This window comes from Anomaloglossus baeobatrachus, chromosome 2, assembly GCF_048569485.1.
Source record: "Anomaloglossus baeobatrachus isolate aAnoBae1 chromosome 2, aAnoBae1.hap1, whole genome shotgun sequence".
Taxonomy (NCBI): domain Eukaryota; kingdom Metazoa; phylum Chordata; class Amphibia; order Anura; family Aromobatidae; genus Anomaloglossus; species Anomaloglossus baeobatrachus.
In genome coordinates, this window is record NC_134354.1 from 525,721,018 (window position 1) to 525,742,090 (window position 21,073).

The window sequence follows — 21,073 nt, forward strand, 5'->3', positions numbered from 1 at the left end:
CGAGGGAAAAATAAAAAAGGGGGAGGAAAAAAGTGCAAAAGTTAAAAAAAAAAATAAAATAAATAAATAAAAAAAATCACCCATTCCTTAAGGGGTGAAAATGAATACGTCAGCAGGATTTCACCATCAAACTATTTATATGTGCATTTACCTCTTTCAAAAACAAGTCAGTTTCTCCTTTCCTGGGAAATTCAAATTTCCAAATGAGGCTAAAAGGACTATGGCCGATCAAATGCCTCTGTCACTCCAGCTCTATTGCTTGCCTTGTACTGCCTCCTCCTGCTTAACTGACAGATGCTTTGCCTAAAGTCACACAGAATAGGCTGTTAAGTCAAGCAGGAGGAGACGGTGCTGTGGCCAGGTAATAGATTTGAAATAACAGAAGCTTCAGATCTACCATATTCCTTCTGTCTCATTTGCATATCAATTCAAATACTGTTTTCTCAGTAATGGGGGAACAGACTGGTCATATAAAGGCATTGACTTACTTGACTTTAAAAGAGCTATGTGAGCAAATATATTGTTTGAGGGCATGAAATCCTGCTGAAAGATTTAAAGAAGTGGTTTACCCATATTTATTATTTGCTAGATTGATATGTTGAGAAACAATGTTTTTCTCAAATACCTTATGTTGGCAATAGTGCCTGGGAGCGGGACTATTGCAGTCCGCTCTTCCTTATCGCTTGACCCCCGGGCTCCGTGACCTTGGGGATCCGATGATCTCACATCAACTTCCTGATCACGTGACGTCACCGCGGCCAGCCCTTCTTCTTGAGTCACTGGGCGGCGAAACACCGCAAACAGCCAATCCACTCACCGAAACTGGGGCCACCGCGGTGATGTCAGGTGAGCAGGAAGTTGATGTTACATCACCGGATCCCCGAGGTCACGGAGCGCCGGGGTCAGGCAATGGGGAACAGCAGTCCGCAATAGCGCCGCTCACAGGCACTATTGCCAACATAAGGTATTTGAGAAAAATATTGTTTCTCAACATAATATCGATCTAGAAAATAATAAGGGTGAACCATACCTTTAAAGTCTTGATATTGACTTTTAATATTGCTGCTTCCAATAGACCATACTAGAATTTCTGTCCTCTTCCGCTCTGAAGAGGCCAATTACATATTTTTCTGCCCGGGGAACGTTGCATGGTCTATAAGTCTTGTTATGTCAACTTGACAAACTCCAAAAGGAGAAGATATAATCCTTAAGGTACCGTCACACTAAGCAACATCGCTAGCAACATCGCTGCTTAGGCACAACTTGCTAGCGATGTTGCTGTGTGTGACATCCAGCAACAACCTGGCCCCTGCTGTGAGGTCGCCGGTTGTTGCTGAATGTCCTGGACCATTTTTTAGTTGTTGCTCTCCCGCTGTGAAGCACAGATCGCTGTGTGTGACAGCGACAGAGCAACAACTGAATGTGCAGTGAGCATGGAGCCGACTTCTGCAGACGCTGGTAACCACGGTAAACATCGGGTAACCAAGAAGCCCTTTCCTCGGTTACCCGATATTTACCTTCGTTACCAGCGTCCGCCGCTCTCACGCTGCCAGTGCCGGCTCCCTGAACATAGCCAGACTACACATCGGGTAATTAACCCGATGTGTACTCTGGCTAGGAGTGCAGGGAGCCAGCGCTAAGCGGTGTGCGCTGGTAACCAAGGTAAATATCGGGTTGGTTACCCAATATTTACCTTAGTTACCAAGCGCAGCATCGCTTCCACGCGTCGCTGCTGGCTGGGGGCTGGTCACTGGTTGCTGGTGAGATCTGCCTGTGTGACAGGTCACCAGCAACCCGTGTAGCGACGCTCCAGCGATCCCTGCCAGGTCAGGTTGCTGGTGGGATCGCTGGAGTGTCGCTTAGTGTGACGGTACCTTTAGACATCCTTTATCAGTTAGAGGCCTCTGACTCAGACAACCAGTTCTCGTGCTTTACAATGATGAGGGGGCAAACACCACAAAACACATGTTTACATATGGAGATTCTGGTTAGGCTGGTAGATGTTCTAAATTTAATCACTTCTGTTACCAATGATCACCAATTTAACATTTACTTTACTTATATACTTCACCATAAAATAATTAATGTGAACTGATACGGAGTAACTACCAACAGCCCAAAGAATGCAAATCTTCATAAGCAGCTCCATTAAGTCAGGATATGTGCAGAATATAGTAGAGTCATTAACTTGGGAACAGTAATTTGTGTTAAATAGAAAATATTAATGCTATTCAATATAAAAAACAAAATTTATGAACCTACATTTTAAATCTTACTAATTGTTTCTCACCAAAATGTAGAATAGTACACTCCACCTCAGATGTTAAAATGACTCAAATATTTTTATAAATTTTCGCTTATAAAGAGAAAAGTCTATATTTCTACCAGAAGTAAATTAGGCGCCAGCATAAGGTTCATTTAGTCAATTCAATATCCTAAGAAATGTATTTGCAAATTATTGTTTGAGAACATTAAAAGTTATTACTTATATGCTACATATATGCTTTTGATTGGTTCATACAAAACTAACCTGGGGAATGCTGGGAAGTGGCGAGAGAGGTCATTGAGTTGGATAGGTTAAGGTTAGCAGTAATACTTAGTTGGCTCTGCACAGCAGGAGGGTAAGGAGATGTAGGTGTCAGCAGCGACTCCTCACTGGCTTCTTCATCAATAACAGGCAAGTACTTGTCAATCAAGGCATCAAGAAACTTAACTATGAGCTCAGCGTAGTCAGGAATTTGTGTTTGCTGATGAACAAAAAGGTTAGGAATCATTAACTGCACATACATAACTGAGTACAATATAACAGTGGTTGGCGCTGTATAAATGTACTGCAAGCTCAAGAAAACATAAAATTCAGTACAGTGAGGGTATGTTCACACAAAATGCACAGCTTTTTCTTAGATCCACCGAAAATATGTATCAAAACTTGTCAGATTTTGCTGCAGATTAAACCATATGTTTTATAGAGACAAATCTGCTGAATAAATTAAACTGCTGATTTAAAATCCACGCTACAGGTAAGTTTCTGCTGCTGATTTTTTGCAGCTTATCTGCCACATGTGAACATACCCTTAAAGTGGTTTTCCATTATTAATAAAAAAAATTACAAAAAAGAATTGCAATTATACATAAATCCCTAAATAACTTTAGGAAAACATACTTGTGTTGTCTAGGAAGCTAATCACTAAGAATTAGAATGGCTGCTGTTTGTAACATGGCTAAAAACGTGTTTAAGAGGACAAGCGGTTTGTAAGAATGTGCTGTAAGAAGCTCCACATCTCCCTCCTTTCATATGGGGGAAGATGTTTATATTCTGATGTGATGCTGGAGATATCCTGGGTGCTGAGGTAACAAGAGGCTGCTCGCACTGCTGTCCACCTTGTTTTTCTACTCTAATACTAGAAATATCAGAAGTACTGAGGTAATAAGAGGCTGCTCACACTGCTGACCACAATGTCTATGTCAGCTAATACTGGAAGTACCAGGAATGTTGAAGTAAAAAAAAAGGCTGCTCAAATGGTAGACCACCATGTCTTTCTCATCTAATACTGGAGATACCAAGGGTGCTGAGGTAAGAAGGAGCTGTTCACACTGCTTCCTGTCCGGTCTTTCTGAATGCTGAGTGCATGTGGTTTAGGTTACAGTCATGGCTGAAAGTGTTGGCCACCTTAAAGTTGCTCCAGAAAATGAAGTATTTCTCCCAGAAAATTATTGGAATTACACGTTTTTTGTTAAAAACATGTTTATTTCCTTTGTATGTATTGGAACACCACATAAAAAAATGAAAAAAGGCATATTGGACATAATTTCACACAAAGCCCCAAAAATGGGCCAGACAAAATTGTTGGCACCCTCAAGTTAGTATTTGTTGCACACCTTTGGAATAAATAACTGCAATCAATTGCTTCCTGTAACCATGAACAAGCTTCTTACACCTCTTAACTGGAGTTTTCGACTCCTCTTCTTTTGCAAACTGCTTTCTCCAGATCATTGAGACTGCAAAAGGCATATATTGCCTCTTCCCACTGGTAAGATATGATGCACATCTATAGCAACATATGTGTGGAGCCCGACGCTTGTATTAATCTCCTATTATGCAGCCAAAATACAGGTTGTAGGCTTTCCATATGGTAGTCACATTTATCCTTTGTAACATAAAAGTGACTTCTAAGCATATGTAGAAATAAAATAATCTCTTTGGTAATGGAAGGACGATGCATATCTGAAAAAACACGTCAATATGCTAAGAAAGTAAGCTACAAAATCCTAAAATCACATTCAACTGTTTTCGCCTCTGAACCAATTTGGCTGTAGAACAGTGTATTTGAAGGGCGCCTTCTCCCAATAGCAACTTTAAGCTCTTTCCACATGTATTCAATGGGATTTAGATCCTGTCTCATTGCTGGCCACATCAGAACTCTCCAGCGCTTTGTTTACATCCATTTCTGGGTGCTTCTTGGAGTATGTTTGGGGGTCATCATTCTGCTGGAAGACCCATGATCTAGGAAGCCAACTCAGTTTTCTGACATTGGGCACTACATTGCGACACAAATTCCTTTACCAATCTTCGTAATTCATACCTTGCACAAAGTCAAGACACCCAGTGCCAGAGGCAGCAAAACAACCCCAAAACATCTTTGAACCTTCACCATATTTCACTGTAAATACTGTGTTCTCTTCTTTGTAGGCCTCCTTCAGTTTTTGGTAAACAGTATGATGATGTTCTTTACCAAAAAGTAGGATTTTTGTGTACTCACCGTAAAATCTCTTTCTTTGAGTCTTCATTGGGGGACACAGGACCATGGGTTATGCTGCTGTCACTAGGAGGCTGACACTAAGTAAACATAAAAAAGTTAGCTCCTCCCTAGCAGCATACACCCCGAGCCGGAGGCGGGCTCAGATCAGTTGGTGCACAAGCAGTAGGAGGAGTACCAGAATCACCATACATAAACACAAGTTGTAACTAAAACAATGCAGCCGTGCAAACAAGAGGTCTATGAACATAAGACCACTGACAAAATAGCCGGCAAATGCAATTGAATCAACCAAAAACCAAGCAGGGTGGGTGCTGTGTCCCCCAATGAAGACTCAGAGAAAGAGATTTTACGGTGAGTACACAAAAATCCTACTTTCTCTATCGTTTCATTGGGGGACACAGGACCATGGGACGTCCAAAAGCAGTCCCTGGGTGGGAATACCGAAAAACCCGCAGAGGAAGAAAAACAACAACCTCCCTCGGCGGGCTTGCACTATAATTGAATGCTGCCACCCTATTACAGGTGTGCAACTGCTGCCTGCAAGACCTTTCTCCCAAAAATAGCATCTGCCGATGCTTGGGTGTGAACCTGGTAGAACCTAGTAAAGGTGTGCAGGCTAGACCAGGTGGCGGCCTTGCAGACCTGGTCGGCCGACGCCTGATGCCTAATCGCCCAAGAGGCTCCCACTGCGCGGGTAGAGTGCGCCTTTACCCCCCGCGGCGGAGACTTGTCCCGAATCCGATAGGCCTCTGATATGGCGGAACAGATCCATCTGGCAATTGTGGCCTTGGATGCCGATTCACCCTTCTTGGGACCAGAAGGGAGAACAAACAGACCATCTGACTTACGGAACGGCGCGGTTCTGGAGACATAAATTCTAAGTGCACGCACTAGGTCCAGGGTGTGCAAGGACCTCTCCAAGCTGTGAGAGGGGCCAGGACAGAAGGACGGAAGGACGATTTCCTCGTTAAGATGGAACGGGGAGACCACCTTTGGGAGAAAAGCGGGATCTGGCCGGAGAACAGCTTTGTCCTGGTGAAAAATCAAAAAGGGGGAACGACAAGAGAGAGCTGCCAGCTCTGACGTCCTGCGAATAGAAGTGATGGCAACAAGAAACACCACCTTCCATGACAGGTGAGAAAGGGAAGAATCTCGCAAGGGCTCGAATGGGGAGCCCTGAAGTGACCCTAGGACTAGATTAAGGTCCCACGGTTCTAGAGGCCGCCGGTACGGCGGTGCCAGGTGGGCAACTCCCTGGATGAAGGTCTTAACCTGTGAACGAGCGGCCAGTGGCTTCTGAAACAGGATTGATAACGCCGATATCTGGCCCTTTAGTGTTGTGAGCGAGAGACCCGCATCTAGGCCTGACTGCAAGAATGCCAATAGGGAAGGAAGGGAGAAGGCGAGAGGAGAAGAAATATTCTGCTCTTCACACCACCTGAAGAAAACCTTCCACGTGCGGTGGTAAATCTTTGATGAAGATGGCTTCCTGGCCCTAATCATTGTCTGAATCACTCTTGAGGAAAAACCAGCCTTAGCTAGAACCCAGGATTCAATGGCCAGGCCGTCAAATTTAGGACCTGTGAGTTCTGATGGAAGAGAGGCCCCTGCTGCAGGAGATCTGGACGGTCTGGAAGGCGCCACGGAGCGTCTGCGAGGAGCTGAGTTAGTTCCGCGAACCATGCTCGCCTGGGCCAGTCCGGAGCCACTAGGATGACCGGTATCCCTTCCGCCTTGATCTTCTTGAGGACCCTCGGAATTAGAGGGAGCGGAGGGAAGATGTACGGGAGACTGAACTGGCTCCATGACAGGGTGAGGGCGTCGACTCCTAAAGCCAAGCGGTCGCGGCACCGTGCTACAAAGTGCGGAACCTGACGGTTGAACCGGGAGGCCATTAGGTCCACGTCCGGAACTCCCCATCTGTCGCAGATCTGGTTGAAGACTTCCCGGTTGAGGGACCATTCTCCGGAGGCGAGGCCTTCCCTGCTGAGGAAGTCCACCGCCCAATTGTCCACGCCTGGGATGTGTACCGCTGAGATCAGGGAGTGATGACACTCGGCCCAGTGCAAGATCTTCTTGACTTCTCGCATCGCCCCGACACTTCTTGTGCCGCCTTGGTGGTTGATGTACGCCACCGCCGTCGCATTGTCCGACTGGATCCTGACCGGGCAACCCTGTACGAGGTGCCGAAACTGCTGCAAGGCTAGCCGGATGGCTCTTATCTCCAAAATGTTGATCTGGAGGCAACTCTCTCTCGGTGACCATCGGCCCTGCGCTGTGTGATGTCGAAACACTGCTCCCCAGCCCTGGAGACTGGCGTCGGTGGTCACTATCTTCCAGTGGAGCGGGAGGAAAGACCTCCCTGATTCGAGGTTGCGCTGATTGAGCCACCAACGGAGGGAGTGGCGGGTCTCCGGCGAAAGATGAAACCTGCGGTCCAGAGAAAAGGGAGATCTGTCCCACTTCTTCAGCAAGGCCAGCTGGAGGGGTCGGAGATGGAACTGTGCAAAGGGTACCGCTTCCATCGCCGCCACCATACGACCGAGGACTCGCATGCCGAACCTGATGGACACTTGGCGCTGACGCCGGAGAGCGCGGAGTCCTCGTTGTAGGGAGGAGATCTTCTCCTGTGTGAGGAAAACTCGCCCTTGGATGGTATCGAATACCATGCCTAAAAAGGTGATCCGACGGGCCGGGATCAGAGAGGACTTCTTCCGATTTATCAGCCACCCTAACCGTGAAAGGGTGTCGATCGTGACCTGAACCCCAAAACGACAGTCCTCGAAGGAAGAGCCCTTTATCAACATATCGTCCAAGTACGGGATGACCATGACACCCCTGGCATGCAGGACGGACATGGCAGCAGCCATGATCTTCGTAAAGACCCTGGGTGCGGATGCGAGGCCGAAGGGAAGAGCCGTGAACTGGAAGTGATCTTCCGCTATCGCAAAGCGGAGGAACTGTTGGTGAGAGGTGGCTATCGGGACGTGAAGATAGGCGTCTTGAATATCCAGCGATGCCAGGAATTCGCCTACCTCCATGGACGCGATGACGGACCGGAGTGACTCCATTCGAAACGGCCGAGGTCTCACCGACCTGTTCAGAAGCTTTAGGTCGAGGACGGGACGGACAGAGCCGTCCTTTTTGGGGACCACGAAAAGGTTGGAATAGAACCCCTTGAAACGCTCTGCGGGAGGGACTGGTACCACGACTCCGGTTCGGAGGAGGGAGCCTATGGAGTGAAAGAACGCGCGAGCCCGCGCGGTAGACTCGGGAGGGCGAGATAGGAAAAAACGTCTCGGTGGCTTTGCCTCGAATTCTATTTTGTAGCCTGATGTGATGATCTCTCTGACCCAGGCATCGGCGGTCAGGGGGATCCACACATGCTGAAAAAGAGACAGACGCCCTCCCACAAGTCTGGCGCTGTTGCGCGCCGACCGCGAGTCACTTGGATGAACGACGGCGGTAACCGGAAGAGGATCTCATGGACTGGCGGGGGCGTGAACGCCAGGCGGGATTGGTCTTGAATGACGGGGTCTTCCTGTCTCTCGGAGGAGAGCGGCTTTTCCGCGGCTGGGGATTGGAGCTGAAGCTGCGAAAGGGCCGGAAACGAGCGGTGGAGCGCCGATTCTGGAAGCGCTTGGGACGCAATTGGGGGAGAGATGTACTCTTTCCTCCCGTTGCATCGGAGATCAGCTGGTCCAGCCTATCTCCAAAGAGACGCTCCCCTAGGAAGGGCAGGGAAGTTAGTGACTTCTTAGATGCCGCATCCGCGTTCCAGGACCGGAGCCAAAGGGCTCGACGGATGGCCACATTGTTGCTGGCGGCCTGGGTCGCGCAACTTGCAGACGCCAGGGCTGCATTGAGCAAGTACTCACCCGCGAGGGAAATCTGCGAGGCGATGGGAACCAGGTCCGGATTGGCAGGAATGGCGCGGAGACCGCAGCGTAGCGTGTCCGCCCAGGACATCAGGGCCTTCGCAACCCAAACCGAGGCGAAGGCCGGAGAGAGGGATGAGCCCGCTGCCTCGAAGGCGGAACGGGCCAACCTGTCAATAGTACGGTCTGTAGGGTCTTTGAGAGACGTACCGTTAGTGAGTGGAAGGACTGTGTGAGAAGACAGGCGGGAGATTGGGGGGTCGACCACAGGGGAACCTGCCCAATCCTTTCTAAGACCCTCAGGAAAGGGATAATGCAAATCGATGGACTTACCGCTGGTAAATACCCTGTCCGGCTGTTGCCTGTGGCTGCGCAGTAACTCAGCGAATTCTGGATGTCCGCTGAATGTGTTCTGGGCCCGCTTCACCCGCTTAAAGGAGATCTGGGTGCTCTGGGAGGAGACTGGGTCCACCTGTACCTTCAAGGTCTGGTTTACTGCTTCTATCAGGCTATTTACCATGTGCCGGATATCGGCCGCCTGCTCCGAGTCCTGCAGGGGTACCGCATCGGAATCATCCTCGGAGCAGTCAGAAGCCTCCCTGGAGGACTGACGGTCTGGACCTAGGGATGAAGGTGAAACCTGGGAAGAGTCTGAGGACGAGACCTGGCGGGTCCGTTTCTGAGCAGCAGAGGAGGACCCTGCAACGGGGCTCACCTGCTCCGGAGGCAATTGCGCCGGGTCTGCGGGAATCTGGGCGAGCGTCGGCAGCAGGCGTAGAGCTTGCGCGATGGTCCGAGAAGCCTCAGAGAGGGAATCTACGGACTGGGACAGGGACGCTAGCCAGTCGGGGGGGGGCGGGACGCAGGGCCCTGCAGCATATGGCGCTGTGGCGTCTGCGGTATCAGAAACGTCGGCCGCGGAGTTCTGCGGAGGCTGCGCGTCTGTAGAACAGACGGAGCATAGTGGGGCGTCCTGACCCTGGGAAAATTTGGAGCTGCAGGAGGAGCATGCAAAAAATAGTGCAAAGGGGGCCTGCTTGGATTGGGTGGGCTTAGCCTTAGGCATGGTGCACCCAGGTACTCTCCCTGGTGGCTGCTAGGAAGGAGACAGGAGAGGGTTAACTCGTCCCTAAACTCAGAGAATGCTACCTAGTGAGGGCTACTCCTTAGGAGCAGAGCTTACCCAGGTCCTGCGTGCTGCCCACCAGTCCAGAAGTGGAGTCCAGGAATGAGCTGGCCAGAAAACTCAGAACGCCGGCGTGCTGCAGCCTCAGGGGACCAGAGGCAGGCTAAAATGGAGAGGGGACGCTGGAGGAGGCTGGGGGAGGAGCAGGATTCCGGCGCGAAAAAACCAGGAGGATTCACAGCCCCCACCATCAGCCAGGAGGCAGAGCAGTGGGAGGTACAGAGGGAGACGACTGACGGCCAATAGCGCTGCAGGGGGGCGTGGCTAGGACGCAGGAGCGACTAGGCCGAAGCCGGGGACTAAATTTATGGAGAGGGCCGGGGGAAAGAGCAGGGAAGTCGGTCCTACCTGCAATCGGCGGCGCCGGCTCAGCGATGGATGCGGTGCAGGCAGGGCTCCCTGCCCTGCCTGTGAACAGCGCTGCTCGTCCAGGAAGGCTCCGGGGGAGAGCGTGCTGAAGGCAGGGTAGTGGACATCATGATGGGGGTAGACAGCCCCCTATCACACACGCTGCGGAGGATCCATCCCTGCTGTACTCCCCTGTACGCCCTTTGGGGTGATACCTCAGGGCGAATCAGGGGTGCCCACAAAACAACCTGCCCACACGCGCACCCCCGGGAGTGGTACCACGGGGACGGGCGGGGGAGAGGGCCCCGAAGTCTCAAGCCCCTGCGACCCTGGGGAGCGGTACCCACGGGGCTGCGGAGAATGAGTGAAGCGAATACCTGCAGAGAAGAAGACGACAGGTATGAGAGTGATGAGCGGCGCCGAAATAAAAGAAAAAAGCGCAAAAAAATACATGGCTGAGGGGGGCCGAGACGGCCCACATCAGCCTCCTACGACACTAAGCTAAAAACTGATCTGAGCCCGCCTCCGGCTCGGGGTGTATGCTGCTAGGGAGGAGCTAACTTTTTTATGTTTACTTAGTGTCAGCCTCCTAGTGACAGCAGCATAACCCATGGTCCTGTGTCCCCCAATGAAACGATAGAGAAATCTGTATCTTGCTGTCATCTGTTCACAAGACGCTTTCCCTGAAGAATTTTGGATTACTTATGTACATCTTGGCAAACTGCAGTCTATTTTGTGTCTCTGGGTAAGCAGTGGGATCCTCCTTGGTCTCCTGCTATAGCGTTTCGGTTCACTGCAATGTTGATGGATAGTTTGCACTGACACCCTGAGCCTGCAGGACAGCTTGAATTTCTTTGGAACTTGATGGAAGCTGTTTACCCACCATCCGGACTATCCTGCACTGCAACCTTGTGCCAATACATACAAAAGAAATAAACGTGTATAAAAAAAAAAGTGAAACTGAATAATTTTCTGGGAGAAATGTGTTATTTCCTGGAACAATTTCAAGGGTTCCAACATTTTCGGCCATAACTGAATTTCCATATCACAGCAGCGGAGACCTTACTACACCTTTGCAGATACATATCCTCTTATCATTCTAGGTTTCTGTTGGTGTAATAGACCAAGAATCTTTTAATTACTTTTCATGTTTACCTCGCTAAAACAAAACAATTGTGATTAGCTAAATTTAATGTATTTAGGCATTTATTTATAATGATATTTTCTTCAGTTATTTTTTTGTATTCCCGGAAAACCATGCATTTGTTTTATGTTGTTATGCTATAAATTCATGGGGTAGTTCTACAGAGAATACATTTAGAAATCCACTTTTTAAAAATAAAAGCAAGATTTTGCAAGGTAAGTGTAAAGTAAATGCTTTAAAACATTATTATTTACCTTTGAGAAAGGACCAGCAAACCTCCACAACCCATTAAATCCAAAACCTGCAATGATAAAAACAGAAGCAATTAATATAAAGATTATTGTATTGTTAAAATATTGAAGAAGACTATAGGTATATAAAACTATAGGTATAAAAAAAAATAGCTGGAAAGAATTACTGAAAGCAAGATGAGAATACAGTACAGATGTTTTAAAAGAATTGCTAATTAAATGTCTACCTGTGATGTTATCGTAACAAACTTTGACAACAGTGGAGAAAGAAGGGTTAACACTGCGATGCCGTATGAAGAACCTTCAGATGGGATCCTGCATTGTGGATTTTATTCTACACGTTTCGGAGATCAACTCTTTTCTCAGGAACAATCACCATGATGTATGGTGATTATTTTTGAGGAAGTTTTATCTCCGAAACACGTAGAATAAAGTCACTAGACAGGATCCTATTATTATAGCGCCATTTATTCCATGGTGCTTTACATGTAAAAAAGGGGCATACATAGACCAGTAGACCAGTATATTAATCGTGAACAATACAAGGCACAGAATGGTACAGAAGGAGAGAGGACCCTGCTCATGAGAGCTCACAGTCTACAGGGGATGGGTGAGGATACAATAGGTGAGGGTAGAGTAGGTCATGTGACGCTTTGGTTCACTGAGGGTTACTGCAAATGGTAGGCTTGTTGGAAGAGATGGGTCTTTAGGTTCCTATTGAATGTTTCCACAGTGGTAGAGTGAGGTGGGGGAAAGATGATAAATTCTGTTTTGTCCATGTTCAGTTTTATAAATCGAGCAGAAAAGAAGGATGAAATAGCAGACAGACATTGTGGGATATTGATTAGTAAGGAGCTGATATAAGGTTCAGAGAGGTAGATGTGTGTATCATCAGCATAAAAATAATACTGGAAGCTGGGGGACTCTCTGAGCTGTCCCAGGCCGAAGGTGTAGATGGAGAACAGCAGGGGTCCTAGACCTGAATCTTGGGGGAGATCAACAGGTAGGGTGTGAGATGAGGAAGTGGTGTGAGAGGGAGACGCAGACAGCCTGGTTCGTTATACAGTGCCTACAAGTAGTATTCAACCCCCTGCAGATTTAGCAGGTTTACACATTCGGAATTAACTTGGCATTGTGACATTTGGACTGTAAATCAGCCTGGAAGTGTGAAATGCACTGCAGCAAAAAAGAATGTTATTTCTTTTTTTATTTTTTTTTTTTTAAATTGTGAAAAGTTTATTCAGAGGGTCATTTATTATTCAACCCCTCAAACCACAAGAATTCTGTTTGGTTCCCCTAAAGTATTAAGAAGTATTTCAGGCACAAAGAACAATGAGCTTCACATGTTTGGATTAATTATCTCTTTTTCCAGCCTTTTCTGGCTAATTAAGACCCTCCCCAAACTTGTGAACAGCACTCATACTTGGTCAACATGGGAAAGACAAAAGGAGCATTCCAAGGCCATCAGAGACAAGATCGTGGAGGGTCACAAGGCTGGCAATGGGTACAAAACCCTTTCCAAGGAGTTGGGCCTACCTGTCTCCACTGTTGGGAGCATCATCCGGAAGTGGAAGGCTTATGGAACTACTGTTAGCCTTCCACGGCCTGGACAGCCTTTGAAAGTTTCCACCCGTGCCGAGGCCAGGCTTGTCCGAAGAGTCAAGGCTAACCCAAGGACAACAAGGAAGGAGCTCCGGGAAGATCTCATGGCAGTGGGGACATTGGTTTCAGTCAATACCATAAGTAAGGTACTCCACTGCAATGGTCTCCGTTTCAGACGAGCCCATAAGGTACCTTTACTTTCAAAGCGTCATGTCAAGGCTCGTCTACAGTTTGCTCATGATCACTTGGAGGACTCTGAGACAGACTGGTTCAAGGTTCTCTGGTCTGATGAGACCAAGATCGAGATCTTTGGTGCCAACCACACACGTGACGTTTGGAGACTGGATGGCACTGCATACGACCCCAAGAATACCATCCCTACAGTCAAGCATGGTGGTGGCAGCATCATGCTGTGGGGCTGTTTCTCAGCCAAGGGGCCTGGCCATCTGGTCCGCATCCATGGGAAGATGGATAGCACGGCCTACCTGGAGATTTTGGCCAAGAACCTTCGCTCTTCCATCAAGGATCTTAAGATGGGTCGTCATTTCATCTTCCAACAAGACAACGACCCAAAGCACACAGCCAAGAAAACCAAGGCCTGGTTCAAGAGGGAAAAAATCAAGCTGTTGCAGTGGCCTAGTCAGTCTTCTGACCTTAACCCAATTGAAAACTTGTGGAAGGAGCTCAAGATTAAAGTCCACATGAGACACCCAAAGAACCTAGATAACTTGGAGAAGATCTGCATAGAGGAGTGGGCGAAGATAACTCCAGAGACCTGTGCCGGCCTGATCAGGTCTTATAAAAGACGATTATTAGCTGTAATTGCAAACAAGGGTTATTCCACAAAATATTAAACCTAGGGGTTGAATAATAATTGACCCACACTTTTATGTTGAAAATTTATTAAAATTTAACTGAGCAACATAACTTGTTGGTTTGTAAGATTTATGCATCTGTTAATAAATCCTGCTCTTGTTTGAAGTTTGCAGGCTCTAACTTATTTGCATCTTATCAAACCTGCTAAATCTGCAGGGGGTTGAATACTACTTGTAGGCACTGTATATGAAGTGATCCAGGATAGTGCCAAGTCTGATATACCAAGGGATGAGAGAGTCTGTAGCAAGAGGGAACGATCCACAGTGTCAAAGGCAGAAGACCGGTCTAGGAGGATGAGGACAGAGTAGTGTCACTTGGCTTTGGCAGTTAGTAGGTCATTGGTGACTTCAGTTAGGGCAGTTTCAGTGGAATGATGTGGTCAGAAGCCAGATTGTAACCAGTCAAAGAGGGAGCAGGAGGAAAGGTGGGAGGATAGTTTAAGATGGATATGCTGTTCCAGTAGTTTTGAGGCATAGGGGAGAAGTGATATGGGGCGACAGATACAGAGGCTGGGTCAAGGGAGGGCTTTTTGAGGACTGGTTTGATGGAGGTATGTTTAAAGCATGAGGGGAAGACACCAGTTGTTAGAGATAGGTTGAATAGAATAGGGTTGGGATGAAGACTGCGGTGAGGTTGAGGTGGAACAGTAGCGAGTCAAGTGCGCAGGTGGTAAGATTTGATCTGGAGAGAAGAGAGGAGAGCTGATTTTCTATTTTGGTGGAAAAGATGGTTATGGACGAAGAGGGATCAGTAGTTATGGGGAGGGGCTGAGGGAAGTGAGGTCCAACGCTTCCTCTGATGTTTTCAATCTTCTATTTCAAGTTTATTCATACAGCAGCACGGTGTTAACCCTTCTTTCTCCACTGAACTTTGTTTGCATTTCTGGGACTGCTGCAGCTGTTTCTTGCTACAACAGTGGTTGTGTCTGGCACAGCCTTTCCAGGTGAACAAGTCTTCGCTCATTACCTTTCATTCATCCCTCGGATAGAGCCCTATTGCGTTTTGTGTCTCCCATATATCAAACTTTGACAACAGGCACATTACAGGTGTTACAAGTAGTAAGGTACAGATTCCATTATATCATTTTAGATATGAACTTGTGAAGTATTTTGTTTTTTTAGGTAAAGAAAAATCACTAAAAATTGAACATGGAGATTGAGCAGCCTTCTGAAAATGAGACTGGCCCGCTATTCAACCAGTTCTGCAATATTCACAGAAATCAGAGCTGTAATTGTTGTGGTAAGCTGCAAAGGATCAAGAGCTGCTGACCTCAGAGTGTGTTCAGTAAGGAACATTCCTCTAAGGCGTCTAAAATGCTAGAATACTTTCTAAAAGGAAAAATAAAAAATAGAGATATGCATTTGGAGAAAAGGACTTTATAGATTATTGGCATGATGAATTTAGAAACCGCTACAGTACAGCACCTGGACCGTGAGTGACTCAAAGATAGAGCGTTCACAACACTTTATGCTTACTTTGCAGGTAAGATGGTTGATACTGTGGAGGAGATTCTTCATGGTACACCACACTTTGCACAATCCCATGTATGGGATTCAATAAATTAGGGTCTTGACACAATGACAGAAGGGTGTTGATCTTGGAGTCCAATAAATTGTGCCTGAAATCCCAAAAATATAATATTTAGAATATTTACTACCAAAACAAAATCAACATAATTAACACACACTTTACGTTTTCGAGAGCAAGTCCTCAATAATGAAAAAGTCATAAGTAATATAGGCAGCCGTTTATCATGGGTGCCAGGACCGATGGCGATCGTCTAAATAGAATAAGCTATTGGAGAATTAAAGGGGTTGTCTTTGGAGAAGTGGAATACTTATGGTAAAAATTAAAATGGCCCTATACAAATTATGACATAGTCCCCTATGTTGTACCAAATGGGAAAAAAAAAAACCTCGCACCTTCAGAAGAAAATTATTCAAGCCGTTATTAGTCGCAAATTTAGAAGTACAACTACATTGTTGGGTTATTACGTTTTATATTCTCTAAAAAACCTTAGTCATTTTTTTCTTACATTTTTATGGAACTGTAATGATTTATAAAATGGATTGCAATAGAGTATCTGTAAATGAGAGATACTTACACCACTGGAAACACTTTGGGGAAGACCACACTGGCTTCAGCCAAGTATTCATAAAGAATACGCTGATCAAACTCATCTGTAGTGTATTTTACGAGTGTAGCCTGCAGAAACAAACATACAGTGTATATAGTATTATGCAAGTCTATATTACTGCAGTGATATTGGTTGTGCATTGTAATAAGCATGGGTACAACATATTTCATAAAAGTCAAATACAAGTAAAACCAAAGCATAGTAATACTTGTCTATTTTACTACTTGTGTGACGTGTGAAGGTGATGCTCATAATAGCAATGAAAAGCTCATGCCAGCTGCAATAATCGCTCCAGTTTGTAAAAGATGCACCATCAGTAACCTTCTACTATAATGTAATAGCTGTTAATGTGAAAGTTTATCATATAACGCATCGTCAAACAATTAATCAAAAATTAAAGGAAACATCATCTTACAAGCACAGTAAGCAACAGAGCTTGGGTTTTCGGGTCAGTCAAAACTTCCTCATCCAAGAGCACATTTGACTCAGAGACCGATACTTTCCGCAGATGGGGATGTTGTTGAGGGGATGATATTCTTGGAGTATCTACATAATAATAATATTAAAATAAAAAGCAAGATGTAATGGAGGTCACTCAAATATCAAGCTTTACCCTTCACTCAAGAATACCGGGGTTAGGCTCATATATGAGTGTATAAAGAAAAAAGTCCAGCTCCCAGTTTAAAAAAAAAACCCCAAACCACTGATTTTTCATCAGTCTAGTCATACATATACAACCTGTATCGCATTCATATGGCAATCATTTGTTTTGAAAATCCGCAGTTGATAAAATTTACAAGACCAAATAATATTTTCTATATAAACAATTGCAACGTATCCATAAAAATCGGTGCTATACGGATGATCCATATGGGATTTGATTTGTTTTGTGCACCAAGAAATAAGAATCTGCAACAATTTTCCCTCACACAAACAATATTCCGTAAAGAGACCGTCATCTGAAAAGCCCAGCTCAGTAAAACTTGGCACAAGTGCGGTCTGTGTGAGGTTAGTTTTTTTTTTTATGGACAACATATGGACCGAAAATACAGTTGTGTCCGCGTACCCATACTGTAACTGAAAGCTTTCAAGAAACAAGACAACAATGACGTGACTAAAGATGAGTGGATGGCTTAGCGCAACCACCGTCCATAATCCAGGTCAGTAGTCCCGTTTGAATTGTAAAGTACTGCGAGATATATTTTTAAATGATTAGTAATAGCCACTGTCTCTGGACAGGAGCTGCAAGAATTTCCTACCCTACAGGAGCCCGGGCTCAGCTTATGATCAGGTTGGGTGGAGAGACATCACCTATGCACCGCAAGTTCACGACGATGTTACACCAAGCTGGTGAATCAAACGCTGCATCAGTGAATTTAGGAAAGCTCAGGTAGATCTTCTCCACTGCTAGAGAGCACTGACGTAGACCAGGGTTGCACAAAGCGATCCGCTAATCTCTACATGACATACTCAAAGAGGGGTATAAAATGTGCACTAATTGCCATATAGACAACATTGTGAACACTGTGCTCACCAGATGAAAGGCTACATGTACAGGGTTACCATAGTTTGTGGTTTCAGTTCCTGTACGTTAGATACTCACCAATATCATAATCGTTCTCTGCTACTCTCCTCATTTTCGGAGGTGTAGTGATGCCAGATTCAATCTCCTGCCTTTTAGGAGCCTTAGTGTCCGATATTAAATGGTCAAAGCTTTTTCTTGTACCTAAAACATGGAGCATAGCTGAATCTAAAGTAAAACTGGGTTGTGTTTCAAAGCATACTTTTAATATTCATTATGAAGTATATGTACTTCCCATCCAGATGGAATAGACCCAGCATATTTTACATTTCTATGACCTACCTAAGAGTTTTTTAGTGTTTGCTTGTGATGGTTGCCCCATATCCAGACTCATAGACTTCCTGGTCCGTGGGCTAACCTGTCCAACTGTGGGGTAGCTTGCAGCGAGGTGCATTCCAGACCCTTTTGGGGATGACCATGGTTGATTTTCCTTCAGCGTTCTGTGAAATTTAAAATATAAATGTGAGGGGAGCTCATTATGGAGGGAATGGAGGTGACCATCATTTAGTATCTACCAAATCTATATAAACAAACAAAAAGAATGAATAAGGAATTGACCTGTGATGACCAGTAACTATTGCAAATGGTGTACCTTGTGTTATCCACTGTATATAGAAGTGTTACCTGTCTGTCATGATAATGAGATTACTGTAAAGTCTATTGTAACAAACAGAAAGTGTAAGTCTAATGTAAAGCCTAGTGGCCAGTGTAAATATATAGAAAATTTTAAAAAAATGTTGAAAAGAAAAATTTAACATAAAAAATGATTTAATCAACGAGACATTTTCTGATGATACAATCCCTTCAAAACCTTTTATAAGTGATTTTTGGATCATACATGTATTATAAAAATCAGATTGAATATTATTGATGACTTGTAAAAGTATAGATGGGACAATAACCGGCAGGTGGGATCACTGTGGTGCATCGGATATGTATCCATGGGAACATTTTCCATTGAAACATCTGTGAGCAACAGCGACTTTCTGTGTTTCAAGCTGCAGCGACTCCTCACCTCTTCAGACACTGTGAGTAATGCTAGAAACATAGAAGGGAAACACATGAAAGGCATATGCAATTTTATTATTCGCTTTTACAAAGGTTCTACAAAAAAAGTCTATAGCCCGCAGTCTAATTCCCTGAGGTATTTGCAACAATTTAGTGCATGATTCCGCATCAGTAACCAGGGCTCTGGGTCTATGGTTTTGACAACTCCCATTTATTGCAGTTACTTATAAACTTACTAACTGTGAATGATGTCTGTTGCAATAACATACAGGTTTGATGCTCCTATGCCAGGTGTCAACAATGCTACCAACAAAACCACTGCAAATTTCTAAAATCCTTGCCTTTATTGAGAATAGCATTATTGAGACCCCTTCATATGTTAACTAAGGTCATAGTTCAGGCCTACACAACATATGGCCCACCAGAGGATTTGCTGCAGCCGGTGGACCTGTCAGGCAGATGCTGCTCCCTTCTTTCTATGTTATAATGTGTCTGCATCCTTCAGACATGAGTACATTTGAACAGTGTGGTTCCGGGACTGGGGTAAACAGTGCAGTGCAGAGGAGCGCCTGTCATCCCAGGACCCGACGTGCAGCAGCAGCAAATTTAATGTAGTTTATTACAACCAGAAACTTGAAGGACATGCACACAAACTTATTATCGCTCTATATACAGTCATAGATATACATGCATTTTCTTTCTGTACTCCTACATTAAGAGTTGTCCAGGTTTAGGATCAGAGTGCAGTCATCTTATGAAAGTATGAGATTTTTATACATATGGTCACATGCTGACTAGACGTGCTCAGCCTCGCTCAATTCACTTGTATTGAGCGAGCCGGGATGCGTCTAGTCGGAATGTGGCTGCAAGTATGAAAGTCACATACTTGTGGTCATGTGACCTCCACTCTCGTCAACGACACCAGAGAATCCTGACAGTGTGAGTTGTCCATGCTGTCAGGATTCAATAGTATGCACCTACAAAGTGACAGACATTCATCCTAATCCTGAACAACCCCTTTAACGTCCGATTTTGGATTCAGTAATAAACCAAGAAGAGTTGTTGCCCTGTTCTATCAGACCATAAATCAGAACATTTCTCCCCAGAGGAACTGTTAATACAGGAAAATATGTTCCCAAACACATTCCGATAGGGTTTACATGGCATTGCAGAGATATATAGCTACCTTACAAACATCTCTGCATTGGCTCTGTAGCATGAACCTTCAGTAGGAAAAATGGCAAGAAAAAATGCTTACCTGCTAAATAAGCAACACTCTGAGTATTGACTTCAAACTTATCACAATTCCTGTGTTTGTTTACAAGGGCAAGCAAAGTGTGAAGGATCCTTACTGTTCTTGCCACAGTAGTAGGAGAGGGATGTCGATAACCTAAGGAATACAAATCATTTAGAGACATGGAAAAGATTGACTCAAAAGAATTGTCCACTACTGGAGAACCGCTTTTTTAACGGATAAATTGCCCATCATAAAACAAAAACATATACTTCCTTTTCAGCTGCTCTCGTTCCGTAAATGCTGGCATAACAAGGCCACGTTACTATTGGAAGACACGGTGCCAACCTCAGAGGAGTGGACAGTTCAGCTGTTAAGAAGTGGGCTGCCCAGTAGCAGTCCACACCTTTAATACTATTTTAATATTAAAGTGGTACATCGGGGAGATACAAAATTCTGCTGGCCCTGCACTTAAACTATAAAAACGAGATGCACAGGACAGTTCTAAATCCTCACAATACCTGTAATTCTGTGTGACGCGCTACAGCTGCTCTTCACTGCTGTCCCTCCCCCTCTGGGATGTTGGTAACGGCTAGCCCCCTGCTAATAGCTGCTTCCCCACAGTCGGCGAACAGGGACTGTGACCACATTCACTTCACATCCCCTGTTCTCGTACAGAAAAAAGAGAATTTTGTTTACTTACCGTAAATTCTTTTTCTTGTAGTTCCGACATGGGAGACCCAGACCATGGGTGTATAGCTAGCGCCTCCGGAGGACACACAAAGCACTACACTCAAATGTGTAGCTCCTCCCTCCGGGCTATATACACCCCCTGGATGACAATCTACCCAGTTCAGTGCAAAAGCTGAAGGAGGACATCCACCCATAAGTAGAGATAGAGTAAAACTCGGCAAAACCAGAACTCTGTCTACTAACAACAGCCGTGAAACACACGGAACAAAAACTGCCAACAGGCAACAGGGAGGGTGCTGGGTCTCCCATGTCGGAACTACAAGAAAAAGAATTTACGGTAAGTAAACAAAATTCTCTTTTTCTTTATCGTTCCT

The 21,073-nt window shown here is 45.5% G+C and overlaps 1 protein-coding gene across 1 annotated transcript in view; it reads right to left on the reverse strand.

Annotated features, from left to right (window-relative positions):
• NF1 (neurofibromin 1) overlaps window positions 1-21,073 on the reverse strand; it is a 442,125-nt gene that overhangs the window by 20,895 nt on the left and 400,157 nt on the right. The window contains exons 43-51 of the mRNA XM_075333827.1: window positions 20,031-20,162; window positions 18,667-18,802; window positions 18,047-18,204; window positions 17,786-17,908; window positions 16,598-16,728; window positions 16,150-16,250; window positions 15,521-15,663; window positions 11,571-11,617; window positions 2,531-2,747 (exon numbers count right to left, since the gene is read on the reverse strand). Coding sequence (XP_075189942.1) covers window positions 2,531-2,747; window positions 11,571-11,617; window positions 15,521-15,663; window positions 16,150-16,250; window positions 16,598-16,728; window positions 17,786-17,908; window positions 18,047-18,204; window positions 18,667-18,802; window positions 20,031-20,162 — 1,188 coding nt within the window. The remainder of the gene's footprint in view (window positions 1-2,530; window positions 2,748-11,570; window positions 11,618-15,520; window positions 15,664-16,149; window positions 16,251-16,597; window positions 16,729-17,785; window positions 17,909-18,046; window positions 18,205-18,666; window positions 18,803-20,030; window positions 20,163-21,073) is intronic.